Source organism: Schistocerca piceifrons, chromosome 8, assembly GCF_021461385.2.
Source record: "Schistocerca piceifrons isolate TAMUIC-IGC-003096 chromosome 8, iqSchPice1.1, whole genome shotgun sequence".
NCBI lineage: Eukaryota > Metazoa > Arthropoda > Insecta > Orthoptera > Acrididae > Schistocerca > Schistocerca piceifrons.
Genome location: NC_060145.1, coordinates 202005645 through 202022481, shown reverse-complemented (window position 1 = coordinate 202022481; position 16837 = coordinate 202005645). Strand labels below are relative to the sequence as shown.

General features: G+C 39.6%; 1 protein-coding gene across 1 annotated transcript in view; it reads right to left on the bottom strand.

The window, feature by feature from the left end:
* LOC124712181 (odorant receptor 43a-like) overlaps positions 1–16837 on the bottom strand; it is a 79205-nt gene that overhangs the window by 30783 nt on the left and 31585 nt on the right. The window contains exon 2 of the mRNA XM_047242476.1: positions 5925–6024. Within this exon, the coding sequence (XP_047098432.1) occupies positions 5925–6024 (100 nt within the window). The remainder of the gene's footprint in view (positions 1–5924; positions 6025–16837) is intronic.

Genomic DNA, 16837 nt, shown 5'->3' with positions numbered 1-16837 from the left:
GGCAACAGTGTGGATGATTGACTGATCTGGCCTTGTAACACTAACCAAAACGGCCTTGCCGTTGTGCCTTGCCGTTGTGGTACTGTGAACGGCTGAAAGCAAGGGGAAACTAAAGCTGTTATTTTTCCTGAGGGCATACAGCTTTACTGTGTGATTAAATGATGATGGCGTCCTCTTGGGTAAAATATTCCGGAGGTAGAACAGTCCCCCATTCGGATCTCCGGGCGGGGACTACTCAAGAGGACGACGTTATCAGGACAAAGAAAACTGGCGTTTTACGGATCGGAGCGTGGAATGCCAGACCCCTTAATCGGGCAGGTAGGTTAGAAAATTTAAAAAGGGAAATGGATAGGTTAAAGTTAGATATAGTGGGAATTAGTGAAGTTCGGTGGCAGGAGGAACAAGAATTTTGGTCAGGTGAATGCAGGGTTATAAATACAAAATCAAATAGGGGTAATGGAGGAGTAGTTTTAATAATGAACAGGAAAATAGGAGTGAGGGTAAGCTACTACAAACACCATAGTGAACGCATTATTGTAGTCAAGATAGACACGAAGCCCACACCTACTACAATAGTACAAGTTTATATCCCAACTAGCTCTGTAGATGATGAAGAAATTGATGAAATGTATGATGAAATAAAAGAAATTATTCAGGTAGTGAAGGGAGACGAAAATTTAATATTCATGGCTGACTGGAATACGACAGTAGGAAGAGGAAGAGAAGGAAACGTAGTAGGTGCACATGGATTGGGGGTAAGAAATAAAAGAGGAAGCTGCATGGTAGAATTTTGCACAAAGCATAACTTAATCATAGCTAACACTAGGTTCAAGAATCATAAAAGAAGGTTGTATACATGGAAGAATCCTGGAGATACTAGAAGGTTTCAGATAGATTACGTAATGGTAAGACAGAGATTTAGGAACCAGGTTTTAAACTGTAAGACATTTACAGGGCCATACGTGGACTCTGACCACAATCTATTGGTTATGAACTGTAGACTAAAACTGAAGAAACTGCAAAGAGATGGGAATTTAAGGAGATGGGACCTGGATAAACTGAAAGAACCACAGGTTGTAAAGAGTTTCAGGGAGAGCATAAGGGAACAATTGACAGAAATGGGGGAAAGAAATACAGTAGAAGAAGAATGGGTAGCTTTGAGGGATGAAATAGTGAAGACAGCAGAGGATCAAGTAGGTAAAAAGACGAGGGCTAGTAGAAATCCTTGGGTAACAGAAGAGATATTGAATTTAATTGATGAAAGGAGATAATACAGAATTGCAGTAAATGAAGCAGGCAAAAAGGAATACAAACGTCTCAAAAACAAGATCGACAGGAAGTACACAATGGCTAAGCAGAGATGGCTAGAGGACAAATGTAAGTATGTAGAGGCTTAGCTAACGAAGGGTAAGACAGATACTGCCTACAGGAAAATTAAAGAAATCTTTAGAGAAAAGAGAACCACTTGTATGAATATCAAGAGCTCAGATGGAAACTCAGTTCTAAGAGAAGAGGGGAAAGCAGAAAGGTGGAAGGAGTATATAGAGGGTCTATACAGGGGAGATGTTCTTGAGGACAATATTATGGAAATGGAAGAGGATGCAGATGAAGATGAAATGGGAGATATGATACTGCGTGAGGAGTTTGACAAAACACTGAAAGACCTAAGTCGAAACAAAGTCCCGGGAGTAGACAACATTCCATTAGAATTACTGACAGCCTTGGGAGAGCCAGTCCTGACAAAACTCTACCCTCTGGTGAGCAAGATGTATGAGACAGGTGAAATTCCCTCAGACATCAAGAAGAATATAATAATTCTAATCCCAAAGTAAGCAGGAGTTGACAGATGTGAAAATTACCGAACTATCAGTTTAATAAGTCACAGCTTCAAAATGCTAACTAGAATTCTTTACAGACGAATGGAAAAACTGGTAGAAGCCGACCTCGTGGAAGATCAGTTTGGGTTCCGTAGAAATGTTGGAACACGTGAGGCAAAACTGACCCTACGACTAACCTTAGAAGGAAAAATTAAGGAAAGGCAAACCTATGTTTTTAGCATTTGTAGACTTAGAGAAAGTTTTTGACAACGTTGACTGGAATACTCTCTTTCAGACTCTGAAGGTGGCAGGGGTAAAATACAGGGAGCGAAAGGCTATTTACAGTTTGTACAGAAACCAGATCGCAGTTATAAGAGTCGAGGGACATGAAAGGGAAGCAGTGGTTGGGAAGGGAGTGAGACAGGGTTGTAGCCTCTCCCCGATGCTATTCAATCTGCATATTGGGAAAGCAGTAAAGGAAACAAAAGAAAAGTTTGGAGTAGGTATTAAAATCTATGGAAAATAAATAAAAACTTTGAGGTTCGCCGATGACATTGTAATTCTATCAGAGACGGCAAAGGACTTGGAAGAGCAGTTGAACGGAATGGACAGTGTCTTGAAAGGATGGTATAAGATGAACATCAACAAAAGCAAAACGAGGATGATGGAATGTGGTTGAATTAAGTCAGGTGATGCTGAGGGAATTAGATTAGGAAATGAGACACTTAAAGTAGTAAAGGAGTTTTGCTATTTAGGGAGCAAAATAACTGATGATGGTCAAATTAGAGAGGATATAAAATGTAGACTGGCAATGGCAAGGAAAGCGTTTCTGAAGAAGAGAAATTTGTTAACATCGAGTATTGATTTGTCAGAAAGTCGTTTCTGAAAGTATTTGTATGGAGTGTAGCCATGTATGGAAGTGAAACATGGACGATAAATAGTTTAGACAAGAAGAGAATAGAAGCTTTCGACATGTGGTGCTACAGAAGAATGCTGATGATTAGATGGGTGGATCACATAACTAATGAGGAGGTATTGAATATAATTGGGGAGAAGAAGAGTTTGTGGCACAACTTGACTAGAAGATGGGATCGGTTAGTAGGACATGTTCTGAGGCATCAAGGGATCACCAATTTAGTACTGGAGGGCGGCGTGAGGGTAAAAATCGTAGAGGGAAACCACGAGATGAATACACTAAGCAGATTCAGAAGGATTTAGGCTGCAGCAGGTACTGGGAGATGAAGAAGCTTGCACAGGATAGAACAGCATGGAGAGCTGCATCAAACCAGTCTCAGGACCGAAGATCACAACAACAACAACAACATGATATCCTTAAATAGCTCAAGGAGAAAGGGATGGCCTATCAGCTTAAGTTTCCTAATCCGAACTAGCAATCTACGTAGAAGGAAGATTAGGATTTAACGTTCTGTCAAAATTCAGGTCATTAAAGACGGAGCACATGCTCGGAATGTTTCAAGGATGAGTAAAGAAATCGGACGATCCTTTTCAAAAAAAATGATCACTGCACTGGAGTGATTGAGGAAAATCACAGAAAATATAAATCTGGAAAAGCCGAGCGTGGATCTGTTCCATTGTCCTCCCGAATGTGTATACATTGCGCGACCTCAATCGGTCTTTCGCTCTGTCTCTGATGACCACGTCGCCGATGGAACGTTAAATCCGAATCTTGTTTTCTTCCTTTCCTTTTGTTTCGATGTCAGTGTTTTTTTCTTTCTGTACAATTGTCACAGCCAGTTAAAAATAATCTTGCTTTGCGAGTACCGAGTGTGCGAACACTTACAGGCTCAGAGGAGATAAGTATCAAAAGTGTGGAAACGATTCTCTGGGAACCAATAATTGATGGTTAACAGTACCCAAGACAGGAATTTAAGAGCGCCGTCGGTGATGCTGAGACTATCAAATAGTTTTCAAATTAACATAAATGACAGCTGTGGCATTTTCAACTTGAATGAAAGGATACTTCACTGGGATAATTTTAATAGCAACATCATTTCTGAATTAAACAGTAGGAAGTAGAGAGTTAGATGTGTGAAGCGTATTTCTAGGAAACGGTGGTGTTGGGGGCATGGGGAGGGGAAAATACATCAACTAATTATCAAAGAGCCTTATATCTACCTGCATAAACTGTTCACCTTTAACAGTAGTGTAACTATGTGGCTTCTGACACGCTTTGCTCTTAAATAACCACGGAAAGTGCAAGTGTTAGCGTGGTTTACCTAGATGCAAAGGCGGAGGCAAAGACCTTGAATGAATTGCATCAACAAGATGACAGCAGACTCTTTATCAGTGGTATCTTCAAGTCATATACTCTCACTTCGCCTCCATCTTTCTCCAGCCAAACAAAATCAAAGATGGCAGAACTAGCCCAGTTGTGCTAATGTGCGAAATTAAAAGATCCAAAATGATGTAACGAGCCAAGTTGACAAGAAACACCTAATGAAATTCTTTTGTGCTTTATAAATTATAACAAATTTTATCGAAGATTTTATTTTTCAGGTAACGACTCCGTCATCTCCTTTGGAAATGTTACATTTCTGTCACTATAATTGATCACGTTCTGTGTGTAAACATAGTGTATGTTGTCCAGTTTAACTGATATACTGCAATAAAAAAAACTTCCTCACTCCTTTGTAAAATTAATTTTGAGTTTAAGAAGTAAAAAGACTTTCTTCCTTCTTTTCTGTGTGGTGTTTTACACTCCATATATATATATATATATATATATATATATATATATATATATATATATATATATGTGTGTGTGTGTGTGTGTGTGTGGGTGGGTGTGTGTGTGTGTGTGTGTGTGTGTGTGAATATTACACCAAGACCAGGCAGAAAATTTATGTTGTCTAAAATACTAGACAAACACACAACAAATAGACATTCTAAATATATTTACACCTACTCTTGGTGTAAAAACCATATATATATATATATATATATATATATATATATATATATTCCCTGCATGTAATTAATGTAAAAGTTTTTGTCACTCACTACACATAACCATAATTTTTTTCTAAGTTTATCATTATATTCCCTCAGTTTTCAATAAGTAAACTACAACAGAGAGTGGTGGGTATATAACTGTATTAATTAATAATGTATTTTATTCTGTATTTTTCATCAATCAAAAACTGAGATGTGAGTAATTATTCAAAATGGTGAAAGTTCATGTGAAATCCTAAAGACAATTATTTATTATTCATCACATCCTGATTACTCTGCTTATTTGTGCAACATTGGAAAATTCACTAAAAATAAATTCTTTAAGGAAATATCCTTAAAATGTGTTATGTAAACACATCAAACTCTCATACTTCTTTTATAAATTACGATTTGATTTGAAAAACAAAAGCTGTATTTTTAATATTTTAATCATAGCTGCACAACAGCAACGGTTTCACGTAATAAAATTATAAACAGTCGAAACCTAGGTAAAGAATTTCTTTATCCATTGCAACTGGTCGGCTGTTTGTAATTTTATTAGCTGTATTTTTCTTAAATTTTAGTTGCCAGTTTTCAACATATATAGTCTCCATAAAGTTATTGCGTTTAGTAAAGTTTTCAGTATTTTGGTAAAATTTCTGGAAGTTCATCTTCCAGAATGTTCATACATCAAACGTGACGTTAATTAAAACCAAACGGGGCACCATCAGCAAGTATAAGACACGGAGTATGAACATCAGTTGATTCTTAACTATGAAATGTAAAAAATAAATGCTAGTTGGCTGTTTGAAACGTATGTTTCAAATTTTTTTCTACATCGTCACTCCTTTTATCAGTCGCATTGAATACAGTATTCTGATGAACCAAAATCTTTATAAACAGTCATGAAAAATGAAAGTGCCACAATCAATGAGGCAAAAAAGAATTATTTCCTCTGTCTATAATAAGGACACAGGTGCCCTTGTTAATAAACGAATCGCTGAATGAAAAGAATCATTGAACACTGCAGCTTGCTGTATAGGTAAATACTTACAAGAAAAGCATTTTTTACGTGCAAAAATATTATTTACCACTAAAAGTGCGTGCATAGAAATGTTACGATCTGTTTACTACAATTTACAATTAAGATCTTACATATGTTGCTTGAAATAATGTCACACATATGCTGAGAACGCTGAAGCAGAATTGCATAATTGCAATTGAGCTCATTGTCTTCTCTAACTGTTTGACGAACCTGCAACAGCAAAATTAGTTTACCATATGAGCCAGTGCATTCTACAAGACAGTAAAAACAAGAGCCTTAATACTTGGTAATCAAATCTGGTGACCTTCAAGAAGTAAAATAACAAACTACCCACTACGATAGAAGATATAGCAAATCCTAGCTATGTAGTAAATATATTTAATCCTTAAAATATGACCATAATTTTCTTTCGCCTTACATACGAGCAACAACTCGGACTGAGAGAAGCGTTAAAACTTTTTTGTCGTGCCACCTGCCAAATTCTTCGTTTGCAGTAATAATTTTCGAGTTCCGTCTCACTTATTGTTAAAGTAAGGCCTATGTTTTTCGTAATGCAGATAATCCTAGAGCTAGGTGTAAATATATTAAGTATTTGAGATGTATAAACAACCAAGTTGCAATGCAAGTTTTTACTTCATGTGGTTTATGGAAATAGTTTAGTTCTTGATTCATCTATTGATATTATAAAAATAACCCCTGTATGAATGTAATGGCTAATCCAGGAACTACTGTAGAGGTTTTGATAGGGTTTTCATTAGGAAACAAATTGATTCACGAAGAACTGCTTATAGTGATGATAAGTGTGTAACGTATTTTGTATTACTATCTGTTCCATAATCAGTTCGCATTTGGAGTGACATGCTTTGGTAATGATGAGAGATGAGAACTGGTCATCCAGAGAGCAGGTGATGTCTGGTAGGAAATGCAGTAACGCAACATCTGCCATATCTCCAGAGAGCTGCGAAGCTTGATCACAGTCTATAAATATTACTTGTTACAGTACCCTGGAACCCTCAATTTGTTTTTTTGTCTATATGCGAAAGATAGTCACAGCAGCTATTGCAGGGATTTTATATACGGATTTCACAAACAGATGGATTCCCAAGGAAGGTTTTTATATATCACCACATATTAAAGATGTCTTCTAGCAGTAGATAGGTAGTGCTATCTATCCAAAGCAGGAGCTGCTCAAAAAACACAAATAAGAAAAGATATGTAACAACTTCTGAAACAATAATGGTAATACAATTTAAGGAAACCTTGATTCTTTGAGTGTGTAGTTGATACATAACAACTAAAACGGACGTTATGTATCAAATTAAGACTGTGTGTTGGACCAAGACTCAAGCTCGGGCTTTGCCTTTTACGGGCAAGTGCTCTACTGACTGAGCCACCCAAGCACGACTCGTCTTCATAGCTTTACTTCCGCCAGTAACTCATCTAATACTTTTTAAACTTCACACAAGCTATCCTACGAAACTTGCCACACTAGTACATCTACAAGACAGGACATTGCGAAGCCTTGGCTTAGCCACAGATGCAGCGCAGTGTGCAGCGATATCAAAATTCCTGGAAGATTAAAATCATTGTGCCGGACCGGGACTAGAACTCGGTACCTTTGCTTTTTGCGGGTAAATGGTCTACCGACTGAGTCATCAGGAAGTTTCATATCAGTGCACACACCGTTCCAGAGTGAAAATCTCATTCTGGTTACGTTTATTCCTTGGTTTATGCATAGCAGAATCTTGAACGAAGTGTATGGAAACGAACTTACTGAAAATCCTACACTGGATATAAAATTTAAATGACAGTACATTCAGCATGCTTCGGCCGACCAGCTATTTAGCAAAGTTCCCTTGGACTTATATACCAACCTCTGAGCGTCGGCGCCCGCAGATATTTCTCCGGTTGGGGAGGGGTGTGTGGAAGCTGCGTACGTGTTAAAAACCAGTGAAATACTTCCAAATCTAGTGATAATAAGGCCCTGAAAGTTCAAGCTATCTAGTAAGTATAATTTTTATGCCCCAGTAAATGATTCTAAAACGTAATATGACTCGTATATTTAAAAAATGGCTCTGAGCACTATGGGACTTCACATCTCAGGTCATCAATCCCCTAGAACTTAGAACCACTTAAACCTAACGACATCACACACATCCATGCCCGAGGCAGGATTCGAACCTGCGACCGTAGCGGTCGCGCGGCTCCAAACTGAAGCGCCTAGAACCGCTCGGTCACATCGGCTGACTCGTATATTTAAAGGAAGTAGTCATACACACTTATATAATACAGCGCATCTGAAAATGAGGTTAGTATAGCTATCATCTGAATATTAAACAGCAAGTAATGATTCAGTATGTAAAGGGAAATGAAAATGTAATAACCATGGAGGACTGATCAAGCGGTTGTAGAGGAAGGAGTAGAAGATGAGCTATGGGGGCTTGGCAGTCGTAATAAGAGAGGAAAACACTGAGTTCTGCAACATATTTCAAGTGGTAGTAACGACTACTATGTTCGAGAAGCATAAAAGGAGAAAGTGTAGTTGGAAAAGACCCGGAGATATGGGAAGGCTCCAACTGGATTACCTTGTGGTCAGACAGAGATTACGAAATTAGGTATTCCAGAGTAAGGCATACCTAGACATACATTCAGATGACAGTTTAGTAATGATGAAGAACAGATTGAAATTTAAAAGAATCGGCCAGAAGGAATTGGGATACTTTGGTACTGAGGGAAGATGAAGATTGAAGAGGAGTCGCCATCGCTAATAAGGGCAAACACAATTGTTGCACATAGATACATAGGTAGAAAGAAGGTAACTCCGAGAAAGCCTTGAATAACAGAAAAATATTCGATCCACGAAGGAAGGAAGTACAAAAATGTTCAGGGAAATAACAAGAACACGGAAATCACTTTGGAATCAATTAAATAGGAAGTAGAGGGTAGACAAGGCGATATGACTGCAGGAAGAAAGTGAAGAAATCGAAAAAGAAATGGTCGCCCGGCGGGCTGACTCAGCACGTAGAAAAAGCAAGGGTTGTAATATTAATAGCGCACAAGCAATTCCAGTGTTATACGCATAGAACAGTGTAGATGGAAAGAGCACCCTGATGGTCTTTATGAGGAGGCGGACTTGCCTGATGACTTGTTAGAAGAAACTGGAGACGGAACGGAAGACATGGGAGATCCTCTATTAGAATCCGAAAGCGCTCTGGTTGACTTGAGAACAAATAAGACAGTAGGGGTAGATAACATTCCATTGGAATTTCTAAAATCATGAGTGAAAGAGATAACAAAACGAATATTCACGTTCGTGTGTAGGATCTATGGGACTGGCAACATACCATCAAACTTTCGGAAATCAACTATACAATTCCAGAAATATATCATCCAATCAATTCCAAAATCGCAAGGGCAGATAAATGAGAAAATTAGCGCACAAACTGATGTATCCAAGACGCGGAGAAGAGTAATATACAGAGGAATGAAAGAAAAAATTGAGGTTCAGTTAGATGAGGATCAGTTAGGCTTAGAAAAGTTAGAATCATCAGAGAGGCCATTCTCTGGTTGTGCTTGATAACAGAGGCAAGACTGAAGAAAACGCAGGACAAGCTCGTAGGATTTGTCGATCTGGAAATAGCGTTCGACAATGTAAAATGGTGCAGGATGTTCAAAATTCTGATAAAAATATAAGTAAGCTATCGCGTGTAATATATAGTATGCACAAGAACCAAGAGGGAAAAAAGAAGATTAGAAGACCAAGATCTAAATGCTCATTTTTAGAGGATGTAAGACGGGGATGCAGTCTTTCACCTCTAATGTTCAATCTCTGCTAGAATCAAACATAGGCCTTAATTTGAGGAAGAAAGTTCTGAGAATGTACGTTAAGAGCACAGCATTGTACGGTAATGAAACATGGACTGCGGGAAAACCAGAACGGAGGAAAATCGAAGCGTTTGAGATGTGGTGCTAGACAATAATTTTGTAAATTAGACGGAATGATGAGATAAGGAATGAGGACATTCTCCGCAAAATTGACGAAGGAAGGAACATATGGAAAACACTGATAAAAAGAAGGGGCAGGACGCTAGAACATTTATTAAGACATCAAGGAATAACTTCCGTGGTACTAGAGTGAGCTGCAGAGGGAAAAAACTGTTGGGGAGGCAAGAGACTGGAATACGTCCATAAAATAACTGATGTATGGTGCAAATACTACTCTATGATGAACAGATTTGTGCAGGAGAGGAATTCGTGTCGGGCTGCATCATACCCAATCAAAAGACTAATGATTAAAAAGAAAAAAAAATAATTCGAGTGTCAGCTTTCCTCGTATAGCTTCCAGCTGTGAGAATGAGAATATTTCCTCAGTTTATCTATCATAGACTTTAAATAAAAAAAGAATAAGTAAGGCATCAGGATCAACACATCGTTTGTGAACATCAGTCACACCTAACATCACATTAATGTGCGAAATCACTGTGCACAATATTAAACAAGCGGTAATTGACTAAATAGTACCCGTCGACCTACCTTGTCATCTGAAACCCGATAATATGCAAAGATGACTACTAATTATTAAGTTTTTGTATTTCCATCCTTCTGGCAGTAATTCTTTGGGATGAGGGCCGTTTACCATCGTGAGAAAATAAAACACCTACAGCAGTCCTTGTGATTTTATTTATTTTGTTGCAACCAGTTTCGGTGGTGCAGTGCGCCGTCTTCAGGCTGTAGTTGATGCGAAAGGGGTTGATACGATCCCTATATATACTGCCTCACTGGCCGCCATAACTGGATATGCAGATAATCTGAAAACTTAGGCGTCAGAATTCCAACCATCACCTAGAGTGCTGACACCTAAGTTTTCAGATTATCTGCGTATCCAGTTATGCTGGCCACTGATGTGATAGTATGTGGGGATCTTATCAACCCCTTCCACGTCACCTTCAGCCTGAAGATGGCACATTAAAGCGGCGAAACTGGTAGCAACAAAATAAAATCATAAGGACGGCTGTAGGTGTTTTATTTTGTCACAAACTTATTATTAATGTTTTACGAGTGAAGCTCAATACGTGGTCTCTGATACGTCAGAATAATGACGTACAGCGAGACGAATCCACGAAATACATCAAGATGGTGGCCATGCTACGTGACACTATATTATGAAAAAGTAACAAATAATGATCTGATCTGATTAGAAATAATTCTGGAAAAAGTTAATTACTAAGCATATATAGGGGAATGTTGAACCTAGAGGATGGTGTACCTGGGAACGCAAGATTATTGTAAATCGGCACTTTAGTCCAGTGATTTATTTTCGAATTACTTGAAGGAATGCACACTAGAGACCACCGTAAACAGTTTCCGCCATTGCCTACCGTTTCTGTTGTTGTTAGACATGAGGTTGTATGTTGTACAGCTTTTGTTATTATTTTGCGCTCTATGCATTTGAGTCATGTATAATATATTGAAGCCATTTGGAATGGACAGTCCAGTCGTACTTCGTTGATCGGCACTGTCCTGCACATAGAAACAGAAGGTCTTTTACCACTGAACATACGATACCTGCAAATAAACACGATTTCTTTAATGTCTTAACAATATTACTTATTTTCCAAAAGGAATTTTCTATTGGTTTCGAAAAGGTACCATTCGAAAATATATTTGACTTGTAACTATACTTAATTCCTAATGTATCTAACTTGATAATACTATTCCGTAATTTTATTTCATTTACTGATCTACTTTTAAATTTAAATCAAACGTCAGTCTTATTACTGAATGTGATACGTCCCGCCAATTAACATCCTGTCTTGACTCCAGAACTTACTTTACGGGAATAATCACACTGGCTCCCTTCAGAAAATGCATTGTAAGAACTGTATGCATATTATATCAATATTAGACGTTATCGCATTGTTCTAATCTGTTTTTGTTTTGTTTACGAATGAAAAATGCATAGTATTATAAGAGGAAAGTGAAGATAAATAGGACAGTCGCTTAAAAGAAAGGAAAAATATGAATCGTAAACCACAACAACAAATTTTCTTGGAAACACGAAGAAAATCATATCAAAAGAATTGCTGATAACACTCGACGTACAGCAACAGGTAAGTACAAAATTGTCAATTACAACAGCTCGTGTGTAGACTGATGTCAATTGCAGCCAGTTCTCATTCAATAGTTTTGCTTATCACAGTAGAATTCATAGTTACACAATGACGTGGTCCAACATTAGCAGTTAATGAGTCGTTCAAGATGGCTGAATTCATATCACAACAGCGCATCCGTGTTGTATTTGCATACTGGGTTTATTTTGAATTATGCTACACATAAAACGTGTGAGTTCAGTCATGTGTGGTAAAGATAGGAAAATGGAGCGAACTAGACCAGAAACGCAACCCGAAACTGAATCTGTTGCTGACGAGAATGAGTTTGATGACGTAATTGTAAAAAATGCGAACGCTTCAGGGAGTGAAGATGAATCTCGAGTTAAAGGCAATGCGGATAATACTGTGGTTAATCTGCATTTTTTAACTATAATCAATTCTATGGCTACTCCAACTATCAGTCAAGTATTAGATATAAATGCAGTTCTATTGTCTGCTGAGGAGTGATGAAACACACTTTTACACCACAACTGTTGATTACAGTAAGTAAACTAAGTACACTTCTGAGAGAGAATATCCTCACAACATAACTGAAAACTGTCTGTCCTGGACAATACCTTGCGGGGCTGGAAAGAGAGTTTGGCATGGTCCTTTGAGACGAGGGGCTCGGAGGCAGCTCCTGGTAACCACGCTGAAGTCATGCCTCGTCAGTGGCTGTTGTGTGCGCAGCGGCAGGTGTGGTTCTTGGCGAAGACAGCAGTCGGCGGGCAGCAGGAGTGGCAGCGGTCACAGCAGGCAGGGTCCGTTGTGGAGAATCGAAGCGGTTCTTGATCCATTAGAGTACGGGACGTGTCTGGCCTCCTCTCGGTGGGCGAGGACCTGCGTAGCCGCCTGCAGAAGGATGCAAACTGGGACCACATGAGCACGTGACAGCGTGGGCGTAAAATAGTGCTTTCCAGATCGCAGCGTTGAGAGCTGCGCCTCAGTACGTGGCATCCATGGACCTGTAGAAGCTGCTGGCAGTTCGACTGTATACAATGCCTTGCCTCCTCTATTTATCAATAACCTTGTAGGTGCGACAGGGGCCGTACCTGATCCGCTAAACAAATACGGAAATGTGGTGGTAGAACTATGCAGGAGGCAGCCCTGCACACCACAAAAATGCTATATTGCACCAAGTGTTACAGCAGATGAATAAAATGTGAACTGAAGTATTATCTGAAATACCCACTAAATTTAATGAACGGTCAGGTATCAACTTGTATCGTCTGATGTATCTATTATTAACATAATATTTCCTCCTTAAGTCTACTAAAAGTGAAAAGACAACAAAGACTTCTTATAACTTATCTGTTGATGTATCATCAAAATTTGATGAGTTGTCAGTTAAATAATTTGGTGATGTTTTCGCAAAACATAATGAAATCTCAAATCAGTTAACACCTAAGACGTCAGATCAAATTTCAATAATAATGGTTAAAATGGCTCTAAGCACTATGGGACTTAACATCTGAGGTCGTCAGTCCCCTGTACTTACAACTACTTAAACCTAACTAACTTATGGACATCACACACATCCATGCCCGAGGCAAGATTCGAACCTGCGACCGCAGCAGCAGCGCGGTTCCGGACTGAAGCGCCTAGAACCGTTCGGCTACAGCAGCCGCCTCAATGAAAATACATTACGAATTTTCAGCCAAGCACAAGAAATGCCACTTACTATAACTAACATATAAACGTAGGCTTACGCGGCCATTGTCACAGTCAATAAAATTTTTCTGGGTTTGTGACCGCATTGTCAGTAAGTAAAACTGTTCCAAGTTACCTTCTTCAGGGTATTTTTGTTTACTGCTGAATGAGAAAACTTTATTACTTATATATCTGGAGACGTGGTCGTTATCTAATTCTGATGGGCTGTTAAGAATGAAGTGGAAGACGTTAGAAGTTCTTTATTGGTGTTTTCATTATTTCTTTTCTTTGGTGAAGCCCTACATTTTGATTGGTGTTTGCATTGCTGCTTATGATTGGTAGAAATCGGCGGCAGTTGTGGCGTTGTTTTCCTGTTTTCTAGCGTCGGCTGAGTCACGCCAGTACTCCATTTACCTGCGGCCGCTGCGGTCTCTTGCGCGCCTCTGTGTATTGCTTCACGTTATCTGGCGTCCCGTAACGCTGTTATTCCTAAGAGCCAGACAAATTCGTACCTTAAGGACTCCACCCACCTTGTAGAACTTTTAAAAGAAAAATGTATCTCGGCCACAGACCTGATGGTTAGCTTCTATGTGAAGTCTTTATCCACAAATGTATCAGTACAAGACACCATCAACATCTTAGAGGAACGCATAGCACCCGATATCTGCGAGCTAGTGAGCCACTGTTTAACGACCACCTGTTTCAGGGGAATTCTATGAACAGACAGATGGTGTAGCTATGGGCTTCCCTCTCTCGCCTATTGCAGCATTCATGGAAGTATTTGAAGAAACAGCGCTCCAATACGCGCCATTAGGCCCACAATGTTGGCTTCGAGATGTTGATGATACCTTCGTTATCTGGCCATTTGGAGAGGAAGGGCTACGAAATTTCTACCAACACCTCAACCAGCAGCACAACAGAATCCAATTCGCTATGGAGATACAGCAAAAATGAGGTGCTGCCTTTCCTCAATGTGGACGTTTACAGAAAGCCTGTTGGTAAACTGGGCCATAGAGTATACTGGAAGCCATCCAGTACTCACAGGTACCTACATGCCTCCTCTCATCATCGCCCTACACAAAAAACATCCGCCCTGTACACTTTAACCCACGAGGGCTTACAGGATCAGCGATAAGGAACATCTAAGTCCATTGTTGGTGCCAGGGGCTATGGCATGAAACTAACAGATAAAACTATGACGACAAAGAATGAACGCAAAAGAGGAGAGCAGAAGGAAGCACAGAACATCGTTCTATTACCCTGTGTTCGAGGTGTTTCTGAACAGGTGGGCAAAATTCTTCGTCGAGCAGGCATCAAGCCGATTATCCGAATCAGCAACAGAATAAAAGATGTTCTTCGCGTAATGAAAAATGCCGTTGACAAACTGCATGCTGCCGGAGTTCACGAAATCAGGTGCTAATGTGGAATAGTGTATGTAGGCGACATGGGGCGACCCATTAGCAAACGGATATCTGAATACGAAAGATATATCCGTTTAAGACAGCACACCAACTCAGCGGTGGCAGAACACCATCATGACTGCGGCAAACAAATTGATTTAGGTGAAGCTCGCGTACTGGCGAAACAGCCTCTCTTATTTTCAGGAGGAAGCATGACCAAGCGACCCACCAACATGAAAGGAGAAGACAGATTACGACTTCCGACGTCTTGGCTGCCAGCAATAACAGCGTTGCGGGACGACGGATCACATGAAGCGATGCACACAGGCGCGCGGGAGACCGCAGCGGCCGAAGGAGAACAGAGTACTGGCGCGCCTCAGCCGGCGCTAGAAAGCACGAAAACAACGCCACGTCACAACTGCCGCCTGGTTTTCCATTTACCGATTTCTACCAATCTCAAGCAATAATCAGTTGTTAAGTGAAAGCCGTTATTCACTGTTTTGTCTGTATTGGGAGGTAATGTCTGAAACTTGGTATTCTCGTCACACTCTTAACACTGCGCATCTCGGAATACAGAATTCCCTTACGATTTCCGAAATGAAATGTCCCATTCCGCTAGCTCCAATTACCATTCCGCATTCAAGGTCTTTTTATTCCCATTGTGCTGCCATCATTACGTCGGAAATATTTTCACCAGGATCACCGGAGTACAAATGATAGCTCTCACAATGCACTTTATTGTTGTATCTTATGTGCGTGCTATTACCGCCGGTAGTAGATGTGTATATCGTTGTACCATGACTTTGTCACCTTAGTGATCAAAACTCGATACTTTTTTTTTTAAGTCAGTCTTCTGAATGGTTTGAAGCGGCCCGCCACGAATTTCTCTCCTGTGCCAACCTCTTCATCTCAGAGTAACACTTACAACCTACTCAGTTATCTGCTCGATGTATTCAAATCTCTGTCTTCCTCTACAGTTGTCCTCTACAGCTGCCTCTAGTACCACAGAAGTCATCCCCTCATGATTTAACAGACGTCCTATCATCCTGTCCCTTCTTCTAGTCAGTGTTCTCCATATATTCCTTTCCTCTCCGATTCCACGCAGACCTCCTCATACCTTACCTTATCAGTCCATCTATTTACCAACATTCATCTGTAGCATCACATCTCAAATGCTTCGATTCTCTTCTTTTCCAGTTTTCCCACTGTCCATGTTTCACTACCATACAATGCTGTATTCCCGAAGTACGTTCTCAGAAATTTCTTCCTCAAATTAAGGCCTATGTTTGATACTAGTAGACTTCTCTTGGCCAGGAATGCCCTTAATGCCGTGCTAGTCTTCTTTGAATGTCCTCCTTGCTCCGTCCGCCATTGGTTATTTTGCTGCCTAGGTAGTGGAATTCTTTAACTTCATTTGCTTCGTGACCATCAATCGTGATGTTAAGTTTCTCGCTGTTCTCATTTCTGCTACTTGTCATTACTTTAATCTTTCTTCGATTTACTCTCGGTCCATATTCTGTACCCATTAGACTGTCCAATCCATTCAGCAGCTCATGATAGGTTTAAGTAGTTCTAAGTTCTCAGAGCCATTTGAACCATTTTTTTAAGCAATGATAGAAATTCTGCTACAAAGTAAAAGGAGTTGTCAAGGAGAAACTTTTTCAGTTTTTCTTCAAATTTTATTTTACTCTCTGCCTGATATTTGTATCACTGGGTTAAGTGATCAAAAATATTTGTAGCATATTTGTGCACCCCTTTTTGTGCTACAAACAGCATTAATGTGGGGTAATGAATGTCATTTCTTCTTCTGGTATTGTAAATATG